The 26,222-nt window shown below is 47.5% G+C and overlaps 9 protein-coding genes and 1 non-coding gene across 10 annotated transcripts; 3 read left to right on the top strand and 7 right to left on the bottom strand.

The window, feature by feature from the left end:
- Positions 1–21: 21 nt before the first annotated feature.
- DEU56DRAFT_283900 (uncharacterized protein) lies at positions 22–1,904 on the bottom strand. The gene is made up of 7 exons (XM_041345474.1): positions 1,374–1,904; positions 1,200–1,318; positions 988–1,149; positions 861–936; positions 667–807; positions 427–611; positions 22–368 (listed from the first exon to the last, which is right to left on the bottom strand). Exons 1-7 carry the CDS (start codon positions 1,444–1,446, stop codon positions 105–107), a joined length of 1,020 nt encoding a protein of 339 aa, XP_041209751.1. The 5' UTR covers positions 1,447–1,904; the 3' UTR covers positions 22–104.
- Positions 1,905–3,247: 1,343 nt separating this feature from the next.
- On the bottom strand, positions 3,248–4,743 carry DEU56DRAFT_283853 (uncharacterized protein). The gene is made up of 8 exons (XM_041345473.1): positions 4,555–4,743; positions 4,378–4,499; positions 4,165–4,326; positions 4,030–4,105; positions 3,846–3,977; positions 3,735–3,785; positions 3,601–3,680; positions 3,248–3,550 (listed from the first exon to the last, which is right to left on the bottom strand). The coding sequence occupies exons 1-8, from the start codon at positions 4,625–4,627 to the stop codon at positions 3,287–3,289; spliced, it is 960 nt and encodes a 319-aa protein (XP_041209750.1). The 5' UTR covers positions 4,628–4,743; the 3' UTR covers positions 3,248–3,286.
- A 355-nt stretch (positions 4,744–5,098) lies between these two features.
- On the bottom strand, positions 5,099–6,941 carry DEU56DRAFT_283837 (uncharacterized protein). Its single transcript, XM_041345472.1, has 7 exons — positions 6,574–6,941; positions 6,399–6,517; positions 6,181–6,348; positions 6,037–6,112; positions 5,862–5,984; positions 5,620–5,801; positions 5,099–5,560 (listed from the first exon to the last, which is right to left on the bottom strand). The coding sequence occupies exons 1-7, from the start codon at positions 6,641–6,643 to the stop codon at positions 5,378–5,380; spliced, it is 921 nt and encodes a 306-aa protein (XP_041209749.1). The 5' UTR covers positions 6,644–6,941; the 3' UTR covers positions 5,099–5,377.
- A 1,757-nt stretch (positions 6,942–8,698) lies between these two features.
- Positions 8,699–9,893, bottom strand: DEU56DRAFT_941381 (uncharacterized protein; the record flags this gene model as incomplete). The annotated part of the gene is made up of 5 exons (XM_041358920.1): positions 8,699–8,956; positions 9,016–9,200; positions 9,261–9,348; positions 9,580–9,741; positions 9,789–9,893. 5 exons carry the CDS (start codon positions 9,891–9,893, stop codon positions 8,774–8,776), a joined length of 723 nt encoding a protein of 240 aa, XP_041209748.1. The 3' UTR covers positions 8,699–8,773.
- A 752-nt stretch (positions 9,894–10,645) lies between these two features.
- DEU56DRAFT_734638 (uncharacterized protein) lies at positions 10,646–10,801 on the top strand (the record flags this gene model as incomplete). Its single annotated transcript, XM_041348396.1, has 1 exon — positions 10,646–10,801. A coding segment is annotated over one exon (156 nt), but the record flags the coding sequence as incomplete, so codon positions are not given.
- Positions 10,802–11,883: 1,082 nt separating this feature from the next.
- On the bottom strand, positions 11,884–13,033 carry DEU56DRAFT_797316 (uncharacterized protein). Its single transcript, XM_041352939.1, has one exon. It carries the CDS (start codon positions 12,759–12,761, stop codon positions 12,129–12,131), a length of 633 nt encoding a protein of 210 aa, XP_041209746.1. The 5' UTR covers positions 12,762–13,033; the 3' UTR covers positions 11,884–12,128.
- A 27-nt stretch (positions 13,034–13,060) lies between these two features.
- DEU56DRAFT_797307 (fungal-specific transcription factor domain-containing protein) lies at positions 13,061–16,845 on the bottom strand. The gene is made up of 18 exons (XM_041352938.1): positions 16,629–16,845; positions 16,535–16,559; positions 16,428–16,479; positions 16,352–16,379; positions 16,053–16,300; positions 15,937–15,998; positions 15,875–15,886; positions 15,625–15,824; positions 15,514–15,576; positions 15,270–15,459; positions 15,119–15,214; positions 15,060–15,069; positions 14,914–15,005; positions 14,753–14,861; positions 14,476–14,703; positions 14,209–14,414; positions 14,023–14,154; positions 13,061–13,972 (listed from the first exon to the last, which is right to left on the bottom strand). Exons 1-18 carry the CDS (start codon positions 16,715–16,717, stop codon positions 13,439–13,441), a joined length of 2,376 nt encoding a protein of 791 aa, XP_041209745.1. The 5' UTR covers positions 16,718–16,845; the 3' UTR covers positions 13,061–13,438.
- Positions 16,846–18,327: 1,482 nt separating this feature from the next.
- On the top strand, positions 18,328–21,127 carry DEU56DRAFT_900780 (uncharacterized protein). The gene is made up of 12 exons (XM_041356524.1): positions 18,328–18,923; positions 18,975–18,993; positions 19,050–19,061; positions 19,118–19,189; positions 19,244–19,352; positions 19,402–19,428; positions 19,480–19,552; positions 19,606–19,761; positions 19,819–19,926; positions 19,981–20,249; positions 20,296–20,755; positions 20,809–21,127. The coding sequence occupies exons 1-12, from the start codon at positions 18,742–18,744 to the stop codon at positions 20,960–20,962; spliced, it is 1,641 nt and encodes a 546-aa protein (XP_041209744.1). The 5' UTR covers positions 18,328–18,741; the 3' UTR covers positions 20,963–21,127.
- A 1,430-nt stretch (positions 21,128–22,557) lies between these two features.
- On the top strand, positions 22,558–22,629 carry DEU56DRAFT_t55. Its single transcript has one exon. It is a non-coding gene; the product is annotated as a tRNA-Glu (tRNA).
- A 59-nt stretch (positions 22,630–22,688) lies between these two features.
- DEU56DRAFT_797299 (kinase-like domain-containing protein) lies at positions 22,689–25,515 on the bottom strand. Its single transcript, XM_041352937.1, has 8 exons — positions 25,307–25,515; positions 25,107–25,248; positions 24,613–25,055; positions 24,151–24,555; positions 24,037–24,086; positions 23,422–23,988; positions 22,852–23,366; positions 22,689–22,799 (listed from the first exon to the last, which is right to left on the bottom strand). The coding sequence occupies exons 1-7, from the start codon at positions 25,395–25,397 to the stop codon at positions 23,094–23,096; spliced, it is 1,971 nt and encodes a 656-aa protein (XP_041209743.1). The 5' UTR covers positions 25,398–25,515; the 3' UTR covers positions 22,689–22,799; positions 22,852–23,093.
- Positions 25,516–26,222: the final 707 nt, after the last annotated feature.

The following is a 26,222-nucleotide window of genomic DNA, read 5'->3' as shown; positions in this document are numbered from 1 at the left end:
ATCGAAGAGCAACTCCTACACATGCAAACGCTGTATAAATACAATGTGCACCTGGTACTATCAAGATACAATCGATTTTCGTGAAGTCATTACGTTCATCTTAATTACACGTTGTAAGATGCCCCTTCCCCAGGCACCTCCTTGCCTGTCGATGGTCGGTCCTGATTCCCATTTCTGTACATTGAGGCACCATCATTGTGCGTGAACTGAGATATATGGACCTGCATAGGTTTCAAAGGATATTGCTGCAAGTTTCCCCGATTCGTCTCACTGGTCGACCCTCCACGAACAGTCAAAATATGACTGTTTCTACTGATTGCGATTCGGATCATCACCATGTAGAAAACAATGGAGATGATTGGCATGAGCTAGTTGATCGGAGGTTACTTAGTAACTTTCGACAATATGTGCTATATGTGAACCTACTATGTCTATCATGACAAATATTCCATTGTTCGAGCAGACGGAAGTGATTAGGGTGCAGAGGAGTGCTATGGAGTACACAATAGCAGCATCCACAACCACGCGCAATATGCTCGTTGTGGTGACTTTCGTAGTGCGAGCGGTAGAGACACTGCGTTCGATTTTCCAGATGCGAAACGCCAGTAACCCTGAACAAATTCAATATGAGGCTACAACACCACGCTCAGGTAGAAGTATACTTACCTGAACTCAATAAATTCGTTACAAATTCCAAGGCATAAAATGTCAAGATCCATTCACGAGTCGCTGGGCCGGTGACGTTGCTGGAGATGTTAGCTATATGCGCAACTTGAGAAAAGTTACAAGCTGAATAAACGCCAATGGCTTCGAGGGTGTTATCAGAAAAGGCAACTTCCTGTGCGTGATTGCAACATCACCTGCAACGCTACACCACAGTATGCTTGGTAGGATGATAACCCAAACGGTCTGCCAAACGACATAGCAACGATAGATCTTGTTGTCTTTCAATATCAATATCATGCTGAAATACAAGATTGAACCCACCACCACCCCGTCGGCAACCAAAGTTTGCAAAACGAATATCACGTTCTTGATCACAAATATTTCTCCGGGAACGTCTGCGAAGAACGCCGCTGAGCTGCCTGAAAATGTGCTGCGGTACTTCACCAGCCCGTCTTCAGTCCGAATGATATCTACGACCATGTGCTTGGAGGACGTCAGCAGATAATATAGGATATCAAAGGCAAGAAGCTAACCGCGGTACTCAGTACCAACAGCAGGACGGTCACAGCAGTGATTGGACGGTTCACGTCTCGTATGTGACGTTTGTAGGTTAGTGTCCAAATGGTGCCAATAAACATGAGGACAGAAAAGCCTGAAGTACACTAGTTTGGTGGGTGCGGGGTGGGCGAACTTGTTGAGATACTGACCGTATAACATGCCTTCCAGGACTGTTGACATAATAGCGGCGCTATCCAACGGGATGCCTTTTGAAAAAGTCATGGTGAAGATGACGCCCTGGGGGTGTACAAGGGCTGGCACATTCGTCGTGTATATCGTAGTTCTAGCAGAACTTCATATATCATCATCCTGATCTTGGAGACCCTAGATCGGTAACCGTGACCATCAGGCGGGGTATTAATATTCAGCGCTCCTGGTCCTTGCTTATCAGTTGCGCAACCGGTGAAGATGGTATCTGGACGTGTTTGTTATGCAAATTTGATTTGAAGGTGTCATTAACCGAAAGTACTCGGACCCAACGAATTTGAACGATATATTTGCTTACAAGACAAAAGCTTCGTGCTTGATACATAACATTTCGGACCCGGTTTAGTAACTCTTCAACGAAATGTGACCAGTGCATTGGAGGAGGTGAGAAAGCTACCCGCTGATAATCAGATCTATCATGATGTGCACTTGAAACATGACCGCCCATCATGATTCAGAGACGTAGAAAGTTTGAACTTTGTGCGGAGAAGCTGAAATGTATTACATAATTAGCTGTACTACTTGCGGAATCCGGATTTGAAGCGTTTTTGATGGTTTTGCAGTGTCGTTGTCTCTCTCCATGGCCAGTCGGACTTATCAAAGGAAGATGGTCGTTTCTTCACAATCTTCATTGAATTACTGGACTGTCGACAAATCGACAATTGACCCGCAACCTCCCACGTGCTGAATCAAAGGAGGTCGGTTTCTCTCACTTGAAGCGCAGTCTGCTGGCTTCTGCTCAACATTGTTGGCTCTACACTCAACAGGCGCAAAACGGCGTGGTCTATCCTACTGATGGAACCGTCGTTCCAACCTGTCTATCGTCGCCTGGCATATATACTATGTCATATTCTATCACTTTAACTGTGTGTCGCGAGTGTACCGGAACTTGCCCCTCGGCCCGGACTTCATAACTCTGACTTTCACCAGTACTTGGAACGCATGGACAGATCTATCCTGCGGTCCTTAACTGATTATATGCACTTTCCTAGCCCGTCCTGTGGATCTGGATGATTCATTTCACAGATGTGTCCCAGTTACTGCTGATGATATCATACCCACAGGACCAGACGCTTCGAAGACTACGCTCAGCATGCTCCTTCTTTTCATTACCCTAGGATGGTTCGAAGATTTTCAACCAACTTTGAATTACGGAATCAACCCCATGCCTTGGTCACGGAGAAGTCCTCCGCACAAATCACGCCTGACGGATGCCAACGAGTACCAAAACCATACTATTTCAGCCCAAGCAGGAGGAAGTCGCATCCTCGTATACTTCCCCTTCGAGCACTGAGGCAATTTCCAAGATTTGGATTAGGCTATTAAGAGTGCAATTGGGACACTATGGAGCGTCAACGATAGTACGGTTCAGCGCTTAGTCGAAGCATTCTACAAAAACTTGTGCGGGAATGGCACAATGAATTCCAAGCAAGCTGCCCGAGCGCTGCACTGAACAGTCCAGTCGTTGGCTTGCGACAGGGACATGCCCTAGGACCAACACATGGTTTTCATGTATATTGGCGCGTGATTAATTTCGTGCGTCTTCCCATCTTGTCGATTATAGCATTTTTGAGACAATCTGACGACTTATATAGCATTCAGTCGTTACCGAGACGTATCAGGATTCTTTTGTGAATTTTGGTGCGAGGACACTTAATGCTCGATCCCGATGCCCACCGCCTAATCGTTTGCGATTAATACTTCCGCAACCTTGATGGTCTAGCTCTGTTCTCCACATTGAATGCAATCGTGGTCTGTACAAATACAATGAGTTATTCAAGATATCGTGCCGCGAGTTATCGCCTGACACTATCAAGATACAGTCAATTCTCAACAAGTCGTTACATTCATCTGATTACGCGTCGCAAGATGACCCTTCCACAAATATCTCCTTGCCTGTCGACGGTCGGTCCTGATTACCGTACATCGAGGCATCGTCCTTGTGCGTGAATTGAGATATATGGACCTGCAGAGGCTTCAAAGGATATTGCTGCAAGTTTCCCCGATTCGTCTCACTGGTCGACCCTCCACGGACAGTCAAAACATGACTGCGATTGTTTCTACCGATTGCGATTCGAATGATTACCGTGTAGAAAGCAATAGAGATGATCGGTGGGAGCTGGTTGACAGAAGGTCAGTACTTTTCAACAGTTTGTCGTGTGAACTCACTATGTCTATCATCACAAGTGCTCCATTGTTCGAGCGGATCGAACCGATTAACGTGCAGAGGAGCGCTATGGAGTACAAAATAGCAGCATCCATGACCACACGTAGTATACTTGTCGTGGTGATCTTCGTAGTGCGACTATTGGCGACATTGCGTTCGATTTTCCAGATGCGGTACGCCAGTAATCCTGAACAAATTCAGGTTGGTATGAGGATGCAACACCGCGCACAGACAGAAGAGCGCTTACCAGAACTCAACAAATTAGCTGCAAGTGTCAAGGCATAGAACCCCGAGATCCATTCACGAGTCACTTGGCTAAAGACATTTCCGGAGGTGCTAGCTGTGTGCGAAAAACTGTAGAGCGAATAAATACCAGTTACTTCAAAACGACATCAGAGTATGCGAGATCCTGTGCATATTTGGAACCCGACCTGCGACACTGCACCACAGCATGCTGGGTAGGATGATAACCCAGACGGTTTGCCAAACGACGTAACAACGGTAAATCTTTATCCAAAAACTTTTATATATCAATCTCAAACTTGCAGATAAACAATTGAACCCACCACCACCCCATCGCCAAGTAGAGTTTGCAAAATGTATATTGTGTTCTTGACCACAAATGTTCCAAGGGAAATTTCTGCGAAGTACGCCTCTGGCCCGCCTGGGAACGTGTCCCTGCTTTTCACCAATCCGTCTTCGATCCGAATAATATCTATGACCATGTGCTTGGAGGGACTTCAGCAGACGGCATCGCATGTGAAAGGTAGGAAGCTAACCGCGGTACTCAGCACCAACAGCAGGACGGCCACAACAGTGATTGGGCGATTGACTCTGTCCCGCATGTGATGCTTGTAGGTCAGTGCCCACATGGTGCCAATAAACATGAGGACAGAAAACCCTGACGAGCGCTATCTTGGTGGGTATGGTATGGACTAACATATTGAGATACTGACCGTATAACATGCCTTCCAGTACTGTTGACATTATCGCAGCGCTATCCAGCGGGATGCCTTGTGCAAAAGTCATGGCAAAGATGATGCCCTTGGATGTACGAGGGCCGGCGCATTTTCCAGCCCCGTGTCCAGTCCCGTGTATATCATGATTACGCCAAAACTTAAAGATAATCACGAAGATCCCGAATCAGCATCCATCAAGCGGGTATTTAAATCCAGCGCTTCTGATCCTCAATCATCAATTGTGGAACCAGTGAAGCTGCTATCTGAACGTGGTTGCTGTACAGCTTCGATTTGAAGTGTTACTACATCTGCAACCGGATCCCCGTGACGAAATAGTTGTTTACAGGACGAAAGCTTCGTGCTTCATATTTCGGTGTAGCGACTGTTCAGTGAAATGACCATTGGACTCAACTTGGAGGAGGGATGAAAGAAACTGCATCCCGAGGATAATGTTTGATATTAATAGCTGGCAGATACCTCGCCGTCATTATCGGATCTATCTGTTCTCGAAACGCATGATGCTGATTCGGAGATCTAGAAGGTAAGGGTTTGAACTTTGTAAGTATAACTGCGGCCGAGAAGCTTGATGGTATCACATAATTATTTAAATAATTAAACAGTTACGCATTCGTGCTTTATCATACGTCGAGGTCTTGTGTCCGTCTCACCGCTAGGTTCCCCTAAGTCACCATATAGAAGGATGGCAGTCATCCGAGTCCTTTCGCCCGTTCTCGCACTAGGCATCTCATCCCTCCCTCCCCGAGTGGGTCCTTAGGGCACATAAAAACCAGGCTGGCTAACGATAGTAATGTATGTATCGTTATTTCTGAGCTGTTGGCCAGAATGACATATCATTCTGCCTGTATCCAGTCTGCGAATGCTGCATGCGAAGTTGAAATGGGGTTCTTCGATTTGTCTCACTTGTCCCTCCATCCTGAGTGTGTTTATTGATTGCGATGCGAATAAACACCATGTAGAACGCGATCGAGATGATCGGGACGAGCTAGTTGATTGAAGCTCAGTAATTTTCGATAATAGGTGACTTATGAACGACGTAATCACCAGCTCTCCCATAAAAATAGATATACCAGGCAAGAAGGCCAATACTGCTATCACAAGGCAGAGCGCCACGGAGTACAGAATAGCGGCATCGACAAGGACCCGCAATATAGGTATTTTGCGCTTCGTAACGCGAACTGTAGAAACCTTGCGTTCGATTGTCCAGATGCGATATGCAACTAGTCCTGGGCACATTCAGATTGGTAAGTGACCTCGACATCGTCCATACACAGGGGTTCGCTCACCTGAACTGAACAAATTAGTTGCAAGTGTAAAGGCAAGGAATGTCAATAGCCAAATCCCAGCCTCGCCAGCAAAGGTACTAAAGCCATTTGTAGGGTTACTATAGACCCAAAAAATACCAGAGACTTTAGGACATCGTTAGAACGAATAGCTTCCTGAGCATGATTGCAAACCAACCCCCGATACCGCACCACATCATGCATGGTAGGATGATAACCCAGACAGATTGCCAAACAATGTAACATCGATAAATCTTTTCCCAGAAAGGTGAGTGCTATAAGACACGAGGGTTTCAGGCTGGCAGACAAACAATGAACTCACCACTACTCCGTCTCCGATCAGAGTCTGCAAGATATATATCACATCCTTTAAGTTTCTTATAGACTGATCTTGGGAAATGTCTGCGAAGAACGCATCTGGCCCGCCTGGGAACGTGTCGCGATACTTCACCAGTCCATTTTCTGCATGAATTATAACTGGAACCATGTGCTTTGGAGACTTCAGCAGATGGAATCGGATGGAAGCAGCGAGCAGCTAACCACGGTGCTCAGTAAGAACATCAGGGTGGCAATCGCAGCCATTGGCCAATTGATATCCCGCATGCGACGTTTGTAGGTGAATGCCCAGATGGTACCTATGAACATGAGGGCTGAAAAGCCTGAAGAACGCTGGCTTAGTGGGTATGGGACGGGCAACTCATTGCGATATACCCACCATATAAAATACCTACCACCGCTGATGATATGAGGACGGCGGTATCTAGCGGGAGGAAAATTGAAGCCATGACAAAAATGATGCCTGCCGGTGGGGGATGTATGACAGTGTGAGTAGCATCGCTAGCTCATCCATATGCCGCTTATATGTACTAGAAGTACACGCTGTATATCATGTACACTGGTTCCAAAAAAAATAGATCATGATGGCTCTCACAGAGTCACGTCACATATATAATGCACTGCATGTCCAAAACGTGGACTCCAGTGGCGTCCATTAACTGAGCGTGTTTGTAAACGGCCCTCCTCACTGTAGTACTGACTACTGACTACTGAGTATTTGCCAGCAGCCAGCTGTCCCAATGTCCTATAGAACATGAAAGTGATTTTAAAAATTGATATTGAATTGTTTTGATAACTCATGCTGACAAACACGACTCCCACAACATTATGATTATGTTCGTCCTCTCTAGACCTCGCAACTTCCGTTGCATTAAAATCCGAGCAGCATGATGTATCGGTGGGTGTGTTTTCGCTCGTCTGTTTTTATACATGCAGTGAAACTCACACATAATAAATGCAGATTCAACTAGCTAGCTAGGTGCTCTGCAGTCATCATGATGTGCAAGTTTCCGTCTTCAAGTCGCCCATAGCCACACTTTGGAAGAAAGAAGACAGCCATTCCTTCTTTTTCATTCGTGTGTAGTCTCTCTTCCTTATGTTTCTATTCGTTGTCATTTTATATGCGGTTCAATTTACGCACGATGATCTTCATATAACATATTGTCAAGACATTCAATCCCGTGCAAGCAATTCGTCTGACTCACCCGGGGCCGAGCTCCACCTGCACCCCACCTGCACCGCTCCTTGCTTTTTGTCAGTGTGCGCTTGGCAACCGGCTACCTGCGCGTTGTGCGATTGTCCCCGTGTCTGGATTCCACTCTTTGCAATGCAACAAATTCGCTTAGTGAGACAGTAACGAGCCTGAGGTCTATCTATCCTTCTTTGAGTTCGAGAAACCATTATTCTCCAGGACATGCAGTCATTGTCAGTGGAAGAGCTGCATTTGGTCCTTATGGTCAGCAATGCACTTCCGAGGACACTGAACGCAGTCCGTGGTGAGCAATTCGTCGACCTCATACCCGAGCTCAGGTCCACACAAGTATTGACAGCATCGTCCGCAGGCAGAATGGGTGCTTGTTAATATATTTTTCTGAACAGCGGTTTCATCCTCGGTCTGATGGCATACAACCCTCTCCATTCTCTCCCGACTCCCCCTTTCCCCCCTTCATTCATACATTCAGTGACAAGCTTTGAACACATCCATCTGCCATTCGTTCCGATGATATCCCAAACGGATTTCCAAACAGCATAACAGCGATAAATGTTTTTCCACAAAGGCGAGTTCTATAATACACGAGCGTTTCAAGCTGGCAGACGCAAATTGAACCCACCACTACCCCGTCGCCAAGCAGAGTCTGCAAGGTTTATATCACATTATTGGCTAAAATGTTTGTTGGAAAGCGTCTGCGAAAAATGCCTCTGCTCCGCCTGGGAACGTGTCGCAATGCTTCACTAGTTGGGTGAGCACCATCAAATTCCTCCTTCCACTGGCTTTAACATTTGACTTGTCATGCAAACAGCTGGATTCGAAACAGTATAATTTGTTTACCTGCTTTGTTGATTTCTTAAGAAATATATAAAATTTAGAGCTCTTCGATGTTCGTCGTGGTTCTCCGCCCAAAAGTCTAGGCCAAAGCGCAGGCCGAAATTGACACTATTGTAGGTCTGACAAGGCTGCCATGCTTCGAAGATAGACCTGAGAGGCACTTTGCCTCAGACGGGTCACTACTTTCGAATCCAACCTCAAATAACCCTCTGCTCGTCTTAGGCCGACGTATTTGTGAGGCATCTCCCAACGAAACACCAAGAATAACAACACTATTGACTTGGGACAGGTCCATGACGATTTGCTGCAGAGTCGATGCTATGGGCTGGCATTGTTTCCGTTTCCATCCTTGCAATCTTTCGTATAGAGAAGGCGAAAGGTGTCGACGGCCGTGAGATCGATATGAAGAAACAGTTTACAACTGGAATCGCGATATTTGTCAATGATGTTGGCATTTCCGTTTTGCTCATCCATATTGCAGTTACCTGGTCCCTTTCTGTTGGCTGGATAACGATAGGTAATATATGTATCATTACTTCTGAGCTGTTGGCCAGAAGGACATATCGTTCTGCCTGAATCCACTCTGCAGAGGCGGTATACGAAATTGTATTGTGGTTATTCGTTCCGTCCCACTGGTCCCTCTATCCGGAGTGTGTTTACTGATTGCGATGCGAATAAACACCATGTAGAAGGCAATCGAGATGATTGGGACGAGCTAGTTGATTGAAGCTCATTAATTTTTGATATTAGGTAAGTTGTAAACGATGTAATCACCAAGTCTCCCATAACATAAAATACAGTAGGCGTGCTGGAGGCGAATAGTGTGATGAAGGGGCAGAGCGCCACAGAGTACAAAATAGCGGCATCGACAAGCACCCGCAAAATACCTATTTTGCGCTTCGTAACACGAACTGTAGAGACCTTGCGTTCGATCGTCCAGATGCGATATGCCACTAGTCCTGAACATATTCAGATCAGCATAGGGCCTCAATGTTGTCCATACACAGGAGTTTACTTACCTGAACTGAACAAATTAGTTGCAAGTGTAAAGGCGAGGAATACCAAGATCCAAATCCCAGTTAAACCAGCAAAGATTTGAAGGAAGGGCTACTATTCGGTGCGTAGATCCAAAAAATACCAAAGACTTCGGGACGACATCAGAGCGAATGGCTTCCTAAGTGTGATTGCAAACTAACTTGCGATACCACACCACATCATGCATGGTAAGATGACGACCGCGACAGATTGCCAAACAACGTAACATCGATAAATCTTTCTCCGGAAAAGCGAGCTCTATAAGATGCTAGGGTTCAAGCTGGCAGATAAAAACGAACCCACCACTACCCCGTCTCCAAGCAGGGTTTGCAAGGTGTATATCACATTCTTGGCTAAAAATGTTGGTTGGGAAACGTCTGCGAGGAACGCCTCTGGCCCGCCTGGGAACGTGTAGCGATACTTCACCAGTCCATTTTCTACACGAATGATAACTAGGACTATGTCCTTGGGAGACTTCAGCAGGAAACAGATGTAGGCGGTGACAAGCTAACCGCGGTACTCAGTAAGAACAGCAGGGTGGCAACTGCAACCATTGTCCAATTGACGTCCCGTGTGCTATGTTTGTAGGTGAATGCCCAGATGGTACCTATGAACATGAGGGCTGAAAAACCTGAAGAACGCTGGCTTAGTGGGTATGGGACAAACAACTCATTGCGAAGGCTACCCACCGTATAAAATGCCTGCCAGCGCTGATGAAATGAGAACAACGGCGTCCAGCGAGAAAAAAATTGAAGCCACGGCGAAAATTATGCCTGGGGAATTGGGGGTATGACGATGTGAGTAACATCGCTAACCGCATCCAGATGGTATATATACCGTATAGTAGAACGTCATGATCAGTTCGAAACTCACGCGGTGTACCGTGACGGTTCCAAAAAAACATTTGGATGGCTCTCACAGAGTTATCACCGAATGCACTGCATGTCCACAACTCGAACTCTGGCGGCCATTAGTAGTCACTGAGTGCTTGCAAGTACTGCAAATGGACATTGTCTCAGCTCGATCTCGTTAACGTTGGAGTGGTGCTATGTGTCTCGATGCTGGGCTGCGCTATGTGATGCTGCCTACGTCTTGGTTGACCGTTGCGTCACGTGCTGGTGGGTTTTCTCTGCCGTTTTTATACATAAACTCTCACAACTTCATGTTAGCGCGACGTAACAGTCATGCTCCGCGGCGACGGTCTTCATGGGTGAGTGACATCAAACTTTTCCTTCCACTGGCTTTAATATTTGACTTGTCATGCATATAGCTGGATTCGAAACGGTACGCTTTGTTTACCAGCTTTGTTGATTTCTAAAGAAACCATTTATGCTCGCCATGGTTTTCCACCCAAAAGTCCAGGTAGGCCGAAATTGACACTATTTTAGGTTCGTCAAGGCTGCAATGCTTCGAAGACAGACCTTCGTTGCTGTACGTTGAAGCTATCTTGAGCCCTATATTACCACTAGGTATGCATCATCACATCAACACTTGTTTTGTGTACTCCGTTCATTCAGGGATCTAGTAAGCTACGTCAAACGAGGATGTATTTGGAGGATACTTGATACCAAAGGGTTTGTGTTTACAATTCGGTTGCATGCAGCGACGGATCTCACTGGCTCTGGCAGGGGCTTGTGTGGTCCCCAATGTCTGGTACGCGATGGTTTCCTTTTCGTTTTGAAATCTGACCTGAGACGCATTAAATTGCCTCAGACGGGTCACTGCTTTAGGAATCCGGATCCAATCTCGAACGAGTCGGCGAGGTCGAGCGACCCTCTGTTCGACGTATTTGTGAGGCATCTCCCAATGAAAGATCAGGAACAACATTATTGACTTAGCACAGGTCCAGGACGGTTTGCTCCAAAATCAATGCTATGAGCTGACACTGCCCCTATCCTTGCACCCTGTCGTACAGAGAAGGCGAAAGGCGTCGACGGCCATGAGATTGATGCGAAGAACAGTTTACAACCGGAATAGCGATGTTTGTTAATGATTGTCAGTATTTCCGTTTTGCTCATCCGTATTGCAGTCACCCTGTCCCTTTCCGTTGCGCATTTTTATGCCGTTCTGCGCAGAAGGAGAAGAAATCCAACCAACCCATGACCGGAGGAATTTCAAGCATGATGTTTTATGCAACGGTACTAGTCAGATAACACTTTACAATGAATGGAATCCCGCGTACATCTCAACCGAACAGCCTTCACAGGTGCAGTCGTGCATTCCTAGAAGTCCTGAACCATTGATCGGGTCTCTCCTATAACATGCCGCAATGCATATGGTCGAGTTGATTAATATTATCGACAGATGAGATGAGTCTACCAACATGTCCAGTTTCATCCCCGCGTTGTATATTTCTTTGATATACTGCACGGGTCTTGACTCCCAGTGAAAATAAGCAAGATGGAGGTGGATGTGTGTTGATAGCCGTTGATAGAAATCGGTAGTTCGATACGAATCAATGTCTATCGTGAAAAATGAGACTTTTATCGATTTTATCGATAGAGATCGAACGAGTAATATTTACAGATTGATACGCGTTCGATTTCGTTCTAGGTAGTTTTTACATTTGCAATTGAATCACATTGATACAAAATGAAACAAATGAATGCATTGATAGGTATCGCTATACAGGGATATACGTTGATGCAGAACGAAACACGACAATGCAGAGCGAAAAATGACGAAAAAAAAACCCAGCACCCTACTAGCGCCGTCCACCCAGCTCACGCCCACCATCCGCTACTCGTCTCCGTCTGATCCAGCGAACTCGTTCGTAACCAGGTGTAGAAGAAGGTAGTTAGCTCGTGTATACTAATAGTAGAAGAAAAAACGCACCAATCAATGTACCTGCTCTACATGCCATAGCCATAGCTCTGATTCAACGTCGCGGCAACACCGACCGTGCCAAAAGGGCTCACGTTAGCATATCCAGCAATGTCCGTATAGCCAGTGGTGTTGGTATGAGGGGGTGTCAGGCTCGCGCTATGAGGAGAGGTGCCTTGCAAGACATATCCGTCGATCGAACACGCCTGAAGACCGTGCATATGGGGACCGATGTGAGAATGACCGCAGGCAAATGCCTTCGATGAGGAGCATATTAAGCCGACCACTGTCCAAGCCGATCGCTGTCCACGATTGTTCAACCCATAAGGGTCTTCGACACGGTATTGTTCGAAACCCATGGAAAAATTGCCATACTGGCCGGATGACAAGTGAGAGAGAAGGTTTGCACTGATCGCGTCGTGCTCATGGCAGGGGAGCCCCGCCTGGGTCCAGGTGCTTTCCATGTTGAACCAAGAGACGCTTGCATATGTTGACCTGCATGGGGAGTTCCAGCTCCACCGCCAAGGGTGGCAGTAGACAAATAAATTGGCGAAGATGTCACCGCACCCAAAGACCGCCCAATCGGATGTGGTGTGATGATGGCGGGAAGAAAGGGGTGTTGTGGATGGTATGGTCGCTGTGTCGAGAACTCGAACTCGCATCTAAGTCTTTCAAACTCCGATTGATTTACTGTCCGTACCATGGGTTTGCGTGGGGTGTCGAAAGAGCTATTGGTTGAAGTGTACAAGTGCAGTGTAGAATGGCCGAGTGTGCAGTGAATATTTTCAGGAAATGCAGAGTTGTGCAGAATACCTGGACCTGTGCACTGCAGCTGCAGAAAATGTAGGATTTGTGTTTGTTCGTGCAAAAATGCAGGAATGTGAGGGCTGCAGCAGTGCAGAAATGTAAAACTGACTTGATTTTCAAAGTGTAGGATTGTTTGTATCGACGTACATCAATGTTCTTCATTTTATATTTTATTGTACCTATCTCGTTTGATTTATATCAACCTCTATTTTGCTCGTTTTCACTGGGGTTTATGTATAAAAACGGCTTGACTGGTCGCGTTCATGCATGCATTTCCGTCTCCGCCTACGCCCAGTGACTAACACAGATTTAAAGTTTGTACCTAAATTACAGTACGTACGTCCAAGGTCACATTCTGGAGTAAATAATATACGTAAACCTACGAAGCACCTAAAAGCAACAAGAACAATAAGAACGCCACATTAATATCGCCATATACCGGGTGGATTGAAGGTATGTAGTAAATGGATAGAGCAGAGTTTATAATAGAAGTCACCGAGTCTCAAAGCACAAGCAAATTTAAACAAACCTCTCAAAACCCCAGCTGCTCCACAAAATTCTGCCACGCCGCATCTAGAACCGGCGTATCCTGTATCCCATTCGGCGCGCTATATGGATGCGCGGGATGAAACGTATTCAGCACCTGCGGCTGTCCACTATAAATCTCCGCCCCGTACACACTCGACCCGCTAAACTGTACATCACTCATCGCCTGGAAGAAAGACTCGGACGAGTCGAAAGAGCCGCCCGCAGTGAACGGCGATTGCTCGTATTTGTCAAAGACACGCATGTCCTGCATGATGCGCGGGTGTATATCGATCCCGACGGCCTGTGCGTCCCATGCGTATTGGCTGCACGCTTGAGACGCGCCGCATGACTCGGCTTCTGACGGTGAGGCGTGGACGGACGGTGACGAGGCGCTGGACGGAGGGCTCGTTTGGGATATAAGATGGGTTTTGCCACCGCCAAGACGATTGAGCTCGGTGCGGGATAAGCTGGACTGATCGTCATAGTGTGGGTTATCAACAACTTCGTGGCCTTTTTTCCACACTTTTGTGATGGAGTCCTAGACACAGGATGAGCGGTCTGCATAGAATGCATGGAAAGGATGCTTACGAGGAGCACAGCAGCAGGCTTTGAGGTTGGCGCTGACTTGCGGAAAACTTCGTAGACAACATCCAGCTCGCACAATGAAGAAGCCGCTATGCTTGATTGAGGCGCACGGTTAACGATCATGCACATGACGATCTATGATATCCATCGTAACGCACTCCAATTATCGAGTTGGACAGGGCTACTCACAGCAGCGGATAAAGCATGTGACCATATAAGACTTATCCGCTCAATCGCTTGCGGAATCTTTCTGACTGCATGCGAGTGACTTTCTATCACTCGCCAAGCAGAGCGATACATCGCCATGACCGAGGGGCCGTACTTATGCTTCAAGAGGTCCTTTGGTTGGTCCTCCAAAGCTTGTGTAAAGTATCGTCGATGGATATTCAACAACGCTAAACACGCCGCAAATAAGTTTCATGAACGGATCATAATAGATGTAACGTGTGTGCCCACTAGATTCCTTAGTCGAAAGAAGCATAGACCTTTGGACACGAACGAGAGTAGCGGCTTCTGTGGGAGCTTCGTTTGCATCACAGCAGGGCTGGAGATGAGGTGGGACAGGGAAATCGCGGATCTTTCGATCGAGTTCGAGGATGGTACTATAGGTGGGTATTTTGGCTCCAAATGCATTGACCATGACATGGTGCAGAAGCCGCGAAAACTGCCACGACCACATGTGCCCTAAGGAGATATGTAAGGATGGTGAAGTACAATAACGAGGACCACATACCGCTCATCTCCTTTTCCCCCTTATTGTTGACTACAGCGAAATCATCATTTGGATATGGCGTGTCGACCCAATCGGGAGAGACGTTTGGTGGGCGGCCGGCGTAGAAGCTCTGAAACGCAAAACATGAGTGAGAAGTCATGGCGCGAGTTTAGATGGCGCACAATCCAGGTGTCCAACATGAACATCTGCCAAAAGGCGGTGTTGCGTGTTTGAACAACAGCGTCGCTGAGCTTCCACCTAGCACTAGAGAGATCTTGAGGATATGATCAGTCCCAGACGAACCGAACGAGTAGTATGAAATACGTACGGACGCCAATCTAGGGAAATGGATGAGAGACTTGCAATACATAGAGTGGATAAACGAACCCTGTAGCCAAGCTTTACAGCTAAACCCATGAACAAGTATGATCTGCTTGAATCCATATCTAGGTCACTCAATTCCAGGTACTGCACAATATGCAGCTAGTGTAGATTTCAGCATCTGCACAGTGGTTTCTCGCTTAGGGAAGAAACAGACCAGTGCGATGAGAGTATGGACACTCGTTTCCATGGTGGGGGAATGAAAGTGTATTGCCACGTGCGATAAAATATGATATTCCTGTGCCTCCACAGCGTAAGATGGCTTGTCAAAGTCAAAGAGGGCAGCAAGAGCGAATATGCTGAACAGGAGCGAAAGGTCATGAGGACCAGGTATTGCCTCGTAACAACTGTAGGGGAGACCTGCTCAGGAGCACAACAAGGAAGCAGCGGAAGAAACTTACTTCGCCCGATAAACATTTCCAAGGATGGTATCAAAAAGCTCCGATCGTGTCAGGGGATTCCACCTGGAAGAAGTGGTTAGACATCATTCAGTCACGGTCACCTGGACGTACAAGACTTTACCCCATTCAAGGTAAATCTCGCTAAGGCGAATCGCCTCTGATAGTGGAGGCAGATATGAATAAACAGGTTTCCAAAGGCCATTATCGAATGGGACATTGTCAGAACCAGGCAACCAAGCATCAAGGATCTGTTTCGAAAGTCGTGGAAAGGTTTCAGAAAATGGAGCCTTCGGTTGTTGTTTCAGAGGTGGCTATAGAAAACATCAGACAATTGTCACAAGGAGGTCACAACGAACTCCACCTGCATGAGATACTACCAAGATATTCAGCGCGTAGTTCACTATTTTTGAGTGTAGGACTTACTTCTGGTCGGGCATTGGCGCCCGTGAAAACAGTTGATCCACGAGGGCCAATGGCGAGCGTTCCTGTACGCGAAAACTTAGCTACGTGCATCGACCACAAAATTCAATGAGCGTTACCAAACGCCTTTGAGACAGAATCGGCATCAGCCTGATTTGAAGGCTGGGGTTGTTGTTCTGGAAAATTGCTGCTTGAGCTGGATTCCGGACTATCACTGGAAATGGCTGTAATGGAGTCTGACAGCAGTGGGTGCGGTAGATCAGATACTTCAGACTGCATTTGACGAAGCCCTTCCTCAAGTTCACGTATCCGTGCTGACATGACTTCGATCTTGCTGTGTAACTCCTCTGTGTTTGCGAGAACAAGGCTGTGCACGTCTCAGAACTGTCATGATAAGAGGAATAGAAGAACTGCATACCGATTGCCCTTTCCCGCTGTCAATGATCCTGAATATGTTTGAGGCAAGCAGCTTATAGATTACAGAACGAGCACACCACTAGGACATATTGCGGCACAACCACGTTTCACGCAGGTCTCGCATGGAATCTACACAACAACCAAGTCAGTAAGCTAGTGGATGTCGAAGAACAGAACCACAGACCTTGCGGTCACAGCGAAGTTTGAGTCTGAACCGACAAAGGATCCGAGCCTTTGGTCAAGATAGCCCATCTAAATTGAGCAAAATGAAAACTCGCCTTCTACACTCTGCACAAGATGTGGGTACTCTGCCAGGCTTCTTCCTTTCCTTCTGCTCGCCGTTCTTCAACTCTGTCGTCCTGGTCATTTTGCGATGAAGGTACGTACACAAAAAGATCTACAACAGGAGCGCGTCACGTACATGACTAAGCACCGATCTTGAACACGGCCCTCGGCACCACTCGAGCTGGCGACGCCGAGTCGCACTGCTCTCATGACCCGGGATTTTTTTTTCCAAGGGCAAATATGCTTTAATGCGCCTGCATGGCCACTATAAACTCCAGGATGCCCCGTTTGATATGGAACAAATCGATTAAGCAGGCCCGAACTTTCACAGCATATTTGCGACACTTTGTCTGGGCATGATATCAAGTTGAGGCACACTTGTTATCTAGTACAGGACACCTGAATGCCAGCAGATTCCAGGGAAAAACCATTGGCAGGATCCGCGCCGCGGTAGGGAATCGGGATTGGCTTTCACGCGAGTCTCTTGTCAGGGATGAATTGTGTCCTTAGATCATGCGCCGCAGAGATGGCCCTTGGGCACGCTGCATTGCGACTGACATGTCGGCTTGGCAAACTGAGTCCACCATTTTGTCAAGACAAATCGCCCTGAACCAAGGACATATTCATCTCGTCATGTCGAAATCCTATCACTTTGCCGATGTCTGGCGGGGACCTTCTGGCAACGCCTATATGCGGACACCTGAGCCTCAGCGGCTGACGCTCAGCTAAACTAATGGGTCTAGGAATCAACCATTTTTAGCTCTGCGGATTCTGCGCAGTTCTGTGCCCGTTATTTCGTTCTCAGTTGCGCGTCACGGTTTTCCAAATGGTACCCGGAGATTTTAATATTGGTAGATCATGAGTGAGTACAAGCAGTAAACTACATTGCGCACACATTGGGATAATTCAGCCCATCTGTCTTAGTACTGGGAAGACGTGGAGTGAATGGCGGGCTCTTGTCACTGGTCAGGATAGCTCGTGCCCCGCCTGCTCCTGCGCTAGAAGGTGTATCCAAAGACGCCCACCTGTTTGAATGGGCTAGTATTAGGTGGAGCACACATCCTGTATTCTTCGCGTCGTTGACTGAAATAAGATTACGGCGCTTGAGCTAACCATTTCGACGCGGCTTCTGCAGGTAATATGACTATCTTGAGCAAATCTTAAGTGCATGAAGTAGACTTACCGCCGCGTTTCCGATCGATCCGAAGAGTCTGAAAAAAGTATAGTACTATACTTACTACGCACTCTGGACTAGCTGTGGGCTGGATACCATGCCTTCGGAGACTGTAATCACCGTTCAGATTTGATGCAAGAATCGCTTCAAACTTCCTGTGTTACATGGGAAGACCTTGAGGCAGGTCTGAGCGGCACTGCCACGATGCCACACTGGCTGGTCGTGCAAACTCAAAAGGTTTGATGCGGGAATGTGAGAGTAAATAACTCATGCAGTGGCTTACTAATCGAGACAACTTCTTCCGCTCAACTTTAACGACGCCATGTAAAGTGACTGCCTGATTTTCTTGCATGAATCGGATTCACAGTATGTAACAATATCGCTGCATGCTCCACTTCCTCGGATATGCGACAATGTGTAGCGGAGAAGTTCCTGTGCGTCACCAACTCGGAAGTCGGCTTTCTCTTGGACCAATATTAAGTAACGATTCCTTACATATGGGGAACTCGGTTTGAGGTAAACCGGCTAAGCGAAGAAAAGTCAAGTCTTCTCATCCAACTTCAGAACAAGCAGTACACGTCGAAGCCTTCAAGTCACGCTGGAACCAAATGATATGGCACTGGCAACTTCCGTTCAGGACTTGAACAATACAATGCCGTTTGCCGGGTCGACAGCTACAGCGGTGTCAGACGGCGGCACTTGCTCGGGACCGGCATTATTGGGCAGGGCCTGAGACGACCCTTAGCTTCGAGTTCCAGCAGATTTGCAATTGGTTGTTATTCGGTTCGGACGACAGGCGGGAACTTACCTCGTGGTATCCGTCACGGAAGCTTTTTATACCCAAGAATATACACTTTGATGTGCGCCCTTCCGGCTCTTAAAAGGCCACCAAAATAGCAGAACTCAGCTAGGTTTCTCCCTCTCCCTCAATCATGGAACAAAACGTGCAGCCTCCATCGTTACAGCAGAAGCCGCTACCAGCTCCACTCATCTTGAATGACTATCCTGATGTTCCAAACGTTGCTTCTTCTCCGACTTTTAGTGGGCAGTCCTCATCGCATATAGGTGACATTCTACCTCCTGCGCATACCCACCGGACGCTGGTACTGTGTTTGTAGGTCGTTTCTATAGAGCCCTTTGATCACTGACTGACTATCCTGTTAAGTGATGGAACCGGTGACCAAGTGGGTGCACTTCGTTCTCTAATAGCGCTTAACAGCTTATCGGCCTTGGTGAACAGTTTGATTCAGATGTGTGTTACCGTTTCTTTCTCTTTCCTAATCCTGAAGGATCTGACGGGCCTATTAGAACTCTAACATCGTCCAACTATTCAGCATGCTCGTCAAGGATGATCCCACTCAACAGCTGGTATACTATCAGGTAATGTGAACTGTTTTGTGGGCCTGGACTTGGCTTAACTATAGTGTGACCTAGGCCGGCATAGGAACATACTCTATCCCGGAAATGGCCACACCCTTTATGGCCAAGGTCTCCAAGACTGTCGACATGATGATTGGGAACCATCTCAACGCCCATGTGATGGGTGGGTGAATCTTATTCTCCTTCCGTCTTCAATTTCTAATTTCAAACAGGAGGATACGAGTTTCTCATGCAAAATTGTAAGTCAGAACGCACTCCGCGGGTAATGCAACTAATTTTGGCTTTGGTAGATGCCGCTGGTGATAAGATCTGCATCTTCGGCTTTTCAAGAGGCGCTTATACGGCGCGCGCGCTTGCTGGAATGTAAGTTTGCCCGAATCCTTGTCGGCCATAGTCCCAACATATTATACTTGCAGGATTCACAAAGTTGGGCTTTTACCTACCTGCAACCATCAGCAGGTTCCTTTTGCGTACAATATGTACAGTCGCGATGATCCTGAAGGCTGGGCACAAAGTAATGCCTTCAAGAAGGCTTTCTCCATTAATGTGGATATAGAATTTGTTGGTGTTTGGTAAGTGCTCGGCGCTGGTTTTGTGTGGCCCATGACCTGAACTTCATTTGTGAATAGGGATACCGTTAGTTCGGTAGGAATCATTCCTAAACGATTGCCCTTCACGCGGGCGAACAACAATATCAAGTATTTCCGTCACGCAATTTCTCTTGATGAACATCGGGTGTATGTGTCTTGAATTCCTCTTCAATGATTCGTTATCTGATTTGCAATGCTCAGGCGCTTCAAACCTAATCTTTACACACGCCCAACCGAGGAGGACAAGAAGTGTGGCGTCAAACATCATGAAATGCCTCGCAGCATCCGGCGGCGTTTCCAGAAACGGCAGGAAAGCGAAATTAAAGGCAGCCCAGACAGTGATGACACCAAGGGATCACATCACCATCACCACGCTGAGCAACAGGACCTGCTGGAACGCCAGTATTCAACTGACGAGCTTATCGTTGAGACGAACGTCGAAGAGGTTTGGTTTGCTGGATGTCATTGCGGTAAGCACCTAAAATTCGGCAAAGTGCAATTCTAATCTCGCAGCAGACGTCGGCGGAGGTTCTGTCAAGAATGGTACCCGCAATAGTCTAGCCCGCATACCACTTCGGTGGATGATTCGACAGTTGTTCAAGCTTAACATCGGTATCCTCTTCCATCGGAGCATGTTCCCAAAAATTGGCATGGATCCTGGGACGCTCTACCCTTTCGCTAAGCGGCCTCCTGCAATCTTTCAACTTCCGACGGTCCTGTCTCCTCCTGGCACGCCGAATTCGACGATAAAGGCCCTTACGCTTCCACCGCCGAAAGTCGTCACCGATGACCCTGCGATGATCGTCTATAGCGACGGTGGCAAATTCGTGAGCGAGGAACTCGAGGACTTGGCTGATGCTACCAGCCCAATGTACGACCAGCTCCGCCTCGCACGTGTATGGTGGGTTCTGGAAGTCATTCCACAACTGCTTCACTACCAGAAAGACGATGATGATTCTTTGGTTGACGAGTACACGTGCGTCATCTCGTGTTCTATTATATTTACTTTCATGCTGACCTTGATGAAAGGGTCAACATGGGGCATGGTCGGCACGTTCAGCTCCAACACAAGGGCGTCAAAGTCCACAGGTCTGTCAAGATTCGCATGGAGGCGGATAATCTCGAAGGTGGAAAATACTGGCCCAAGGCGAAACTAAAGGTGGAGCCTGAATGGGTTGATTGAGCTGTTCCGATGTGATTCATGACCCCTATGAGCTTGGCTTTCTTGTATCCATGCCGCGATCTGACTTGATGATATCATACCGTGCACCTGTACGTAGTACCTGTTATATTGTAGTGAATGACCCATTCTTTTAGTGCTATGCGTTTCAACTTGATAATACACACGTGCGTTCAATACTTTATGTGAGGAAATGCTCGACCTACAAGGAAGGAATGTCTCTTCCTCGATTGACAGTCTGTCTCGGGTAGACTAACTCCCACTCCATTCTATTATTTGTGCTTATGATACAGACAGAGTTCCTCGATTGTATCCATGTGATCATGCTTGTCAGGAAGCTGTGCTGCAAATTGACAGCAAGAGTATATGGTCTGATTGCCGGTTCAAAATGTGGTGAGAGTCCTCAAACTCCAAGGTCAGCGCTCTCATCATCTTTCTTTGTCTATAAAGGTTTACAGTATAGCACTCCCAGCTGCTCTCAGGCTGTCTCAAGCTCGAGAAAAACTTTTTTTGTGATGGGAATGAACTTGTAAGTTAGTGGCATGGCCCCGACATCTCGGACGCATTGCCCCCTGAGGTTAAATAACACCTTTCTTGAGGCGGGCCGGAACTGCGCTTTGTGGCTGGGAGTAGACCTGCGATATCACAATCACTGATGTGCGCTAGCGCTGAGCCGTGATGCGAGACGGCCGCTTGACCCAGTTTTTCACTGAATCACTGGCAACACAGCTGTTGTTTTTGCGTGCTTATTGCCTTTGGCTGTCGCAGGCCTTCCCAATATGCAGCTAATTCTGATCACCTGGCCTGGTCGGCATTAATGAGTGGCGATTTCGTCCACGGGAGACATACATTCAGTGAGTTCAGCTATCTCTTTCAATCGAAAGGTTCGTTTTACTAGCGCACAGCCAAACCAGTGCCGGCTCTTTAATAGGAGAGAGCAAAACATCCTGTACGTTCTGAACCGGTTATTTAGTGATCACCCTGCTTGACGCCGACCACCAGACGACATCGTATCCCATCCCATCATCAGCTGTGCGTGACGGAACCAAATCGTTGCAACATCGTGAGGTGGTATTTTTGTTATCTTGACATTAGAAGTGGAGAACAACTAATATTTTGGTACGTTCTTAGTCTCTACACCATCATGATGGTTTGCCAGCATCAAACTCACAAGCAGCGCCTTCAAGTTCATCGAATCTCCGAGTCGCACTTTGCCGACGGAAGACCCGCTGTCACTGGTGCTGTTGCTAAATCATGATGGCGGCCTAGCTGCAGTTCGATAGTCGGCCTTCGGCGTGAACATAGTCCGACGAAGTGGTGATAGCATTAGGCACAATCCGTTCACCGCAGTTGGAACAAGAACGCGAATTTCATATACTTGCCTGGATCAACCAGTCGGCTCTGGTTCCCCACACCCTGACACGGATCGTATACCACGATGCTGCTAAAGATGGATATGTGACATTGATGGGGTCTCTCAACATCACTCCATCCTAGCGAGTCGACACTGTCTGCCACCTGGATTTCTCACCCTGTGGGCGTAGACCCCTTGCAAAGTTCATGTCATCACATGTGCTACGAGTGATGATGATAACCAATCGGATATGGTGTAATGGTTAACATTGCCGCCTCTCACGCGGCAGCTCGGGGTTCGATTCCCCGTATCCGAATGTTTTTTGCTCCTCGTAAGATTTCTTTCGACGCCCTCCTTCAACCTACTTTTGTTGACGTCCAACGGATGTTTTGAAGTTTTGTTCATCGGTTTCATTCTGAACACAATGAACGAAGCTTTAAATTGAAGACATCTTAACTGCATAACAGCGTCAAGATGTCATCGATCGTGAGTCTCACTCTGCTTAAACATCGAATTTGAAGGGCTAAACATCCTCCAGATAGACTTCGCCGCACTTTTTGGGGGTGGTCGCTGTACCATAACTCACGATAAATACAACTGCACGCCTCGTGATCGCGCTAAACCAAGTGACATAAGAGTACAAGCGTGCTAGATGGGTAACAATGGAGAAAAAAACGGGAGCAACAACAAAGACAGCATCTATCGATAATGAGCAAATAGCACTTGGCACGGTACACTGACAATTCCAAGTATGACCTCGCCATGACTTGAACGGATTTCTTACTCTCCCCCGCCTGCGAGTTCGAGAATCAACCGACATGCAACATCCATAAATACAAAGGGCGAAACCACCTCGTCTTCCTTGAGTGCGAGATGGTCTTTGTCCTTGATGGATCGTCCATCTGAACTCGAGTCGGGGAGATAAGCATCGGGGTCCGCCATATCGAATTTTCCAGCACCGGGTTCGACGGAGGCTTTGTATGTCTTTTTGTGGTGGAAGTCGACGAGATAATTTATTGAGTCCACCATGTAGAGCTGGAGATTCATGAGGACCTGGTGATGGGTCAGCTGCATCATAAGTCTTAGATGGAAATAGAGGTGTACGTACGACAACGTCCTGCACTCTGGCTCGGGTCTCTACGAAGTAGACACTTGCAGCCACGCGCAAGTCTACTGATTCACTCCCATCCATCTCCCTTGCACGCTCAATCTTGGCGCTGCCGTCCATGCTGCTCCTCGGCCGGGCCTTAACACCTCCCAAGCCGCCCAAGCTCCTCTTCTCCTTCCACTCCATCCCAAGCGCCTTAAGTGTTCGATAGATCTCCAACATGACTTCCATCGGGGGACTTCTGCTGCGAATCCCAAAGTGCCACTTTGTCCGGTGTTGCTTCTTCTCCTTGACAGGCCATGCGCGTCTGGCAGTTGCATATGATGCGAGATGGTGCTGTTCCGGTAGTTGGTCAGGGAGGGGTAGCGAAGAGTTGAGCACAGCAAATGTGTTAAGGTCGCGTTCGCCTTGTTCACCGTCTATCGGAGGCGTGGAAAAATCGAGGCCGTCGTCGATTTCGTCATCTTCTTCCCCATCGTCATATTCAGCGTTGAATTCGGCTTCAAAGACGTTTTCTTCAAGGTCGCCTGCAGGTGAGAGAGCGTTGGGTGAGAGCGTATTCCGGGGCTGGTGAATCATGAGTAAAAGTGCGAAACCATCAAGATCTGCACTCACGTCCATTGCTGCGAGCTGGGCATCGCGTTCTTGTTCCTCGAACTCTGCCACTTGGAAAGTGATCAGTCAACCAGTGCTGTAAAAATTAGCCACGCAGATAATGTAGATACCTACAGTCACGACCAGCACGGCGTTTGTCTCGTAGGAGCATGTATGCAACCTTGACCGCGTTCCCTTGAACACCGTCATCCCGCCTCAGACACTCCCAGATGTCTTCCTTGTCCACTCCTTCCATGCGCGTTGACAGTTCATCGATGATGTCCTCCTCAATGCGTCCAAGACCGTCAATAATCTCAAAATCCAGCACCTTGGCCTGAGTGACAAGGGACGATAGCGTACCAAGCACAGGACCAGGAGGTGGAGGGAGAGGAGTAAGGTAGCGGGGAAGATCAGTCCTGAAGAATGCGTGCTGCGTTATTTCGGGGATGGTTATACGTTTGACAGGGTCGATAGCAAGCATGTGGTTAATCAGACCGCGGGCATCCGAACCAAGATAAGACGGCATATGGTAAGACCCCTCTGTAAGATATCAGTACGTACGTTCTCTAGAAGAAGCATAGAAGGGGAAAGACGCACGGCTTATTTTGGTGAACAGGGTTTGAACGTCGTCGTCCTCGAAAGGTAGCCTTCCACACAGCATGACATACAGGATTACTCCACAGCTCCAGACGTCGATCTCTGGGCCGGTGTAAAGTCCTCCTCGGATCACTTCTGGCGCTGCATAGTTTGGACTGCCACAGCTCGTCTTGAGGAAATCACCATCCTTGATCTCATTGGAAAGTCCAAAGTCCGCTATCTTGACGTTGAGATCGTCGTCAAGAAGCACGTTCTCTGGCTTGAGATCTCGGTGGACGATTTTGAGCTTGTGGCTGTACTCTATCCCTGAAATAAGTTGCTGAAAGAACCTCCGAGCTCGGGGCTCCGGCATCCGTCCATTAGCTACGATGTAGTTAAAAAGCTCGCCACCAGCGTACTCGAGAACGATGATGATATCTGTAGGGGTCGAGATCACTTCGTAGCTAAAGAAAAATGATAAGATGGAGCAGCAACAATTGTTTGAATGGACATACAGTTTGATGATATGTGGGTGCCGAAGGGTTCGCATGTACTCCACTTCCCTCTGAACGCGAGTCTTGGTCTTGGTCATATGGATAACTGCCTTGGATATGTACTTCATGGCAACTTTCTGGCCTGTTATTGTGTGAGTAGCCACTGGAGAACATTCGTTAGTCCATCCAACGCAGAGATCAAGGAAATTTGTAAGATGCACTTTTGACCTTGCCAAACGTCCCCTCCGCGATATCCTGGATGACTGTGTACTCACCCAGCTTTGTAGCTGGGTACACTGTTTGTTCGCTCATGGCGGAGAGCCGTCGGTATATAAGTTGTCGTTGCCGTCGTCGCGATCGTGGAGCTCGTGCTGTGAGTCTGAATTGCGGGAAAATTGGGAAGTGCTCCTGGGATTGATGCAGTTACGTACTTGATTTTGGGGTCTCAGTTGCTTATGTATATCTTGTGATTCCCAGGTTGACCCAAGGAGCCACTTTTTGCTTGGCAATAACTGTAACAAAGTTCAAAAGCGTCGGATTTACCGATTTTGGTGTAGATTCAATTGGGCGTGGATTTTCTTACCTGTGAGAGGACGAATACATACTGATTACCTCGAGGCTCCTTGAGGTTCGATTTCTACCCTAGTATCAATGTCAGTGACTGAGTACTGAGTGATCGCACCCCCACATCGGAGTTTCGAGGCTTAATAAACCCTAATAAATTGTTTGAAGTGGGGTATATTATGCCCTTCGACATCGCCTGCTGCCAAAAGGTGTTACATATGATCGCAGTGGCAAATCGCAAAATTCCAACAACCTTCTCCTCGATGCGACGGGAATAGGCTTCCCCCCGGGGGGTAACGATGATCCAGAGCTCATTCACCGATCACCGATCAATGCACATCTTCAACTCCTCCCGCGATCCGCCTTCTCCGGTTTACCATCAAGTGAACATTAAGTACCAGGATTCTCTCCGTTGTAGCGAACTCAACTGAATCGAATAAAGAAGGTGAATCTGACATGGGCTTGGCATGAAACCTTTTTGCAGGTCTTTCGAAGGGCAGATCCAGCGAGTGCTTGAGACGCTAGCTTGCATGTTGGACTTTAATGCCGTCGCGGGAGGGATGCGTATTTAAA

Source organism: Suillus clintonianus (assembly GCF_016758775.1).
Source record: "Suillus clintonianus strain FC179 chromosome Unknown DEU56scaffold_26, whole genome shotgun sequence".
Classification (NCBI taxonomy): Eukaryota; Fungi; Basidiomycota; class Agaricomycetes; order Boletales; family Suillaceae; genus Suillus; species Suillus clintonianus.
The sequence above is the reverse complement of the archived record's forward strand: the minus strand, read 5'-3'. Positions and strand labels throughout refer to the sequence as shown.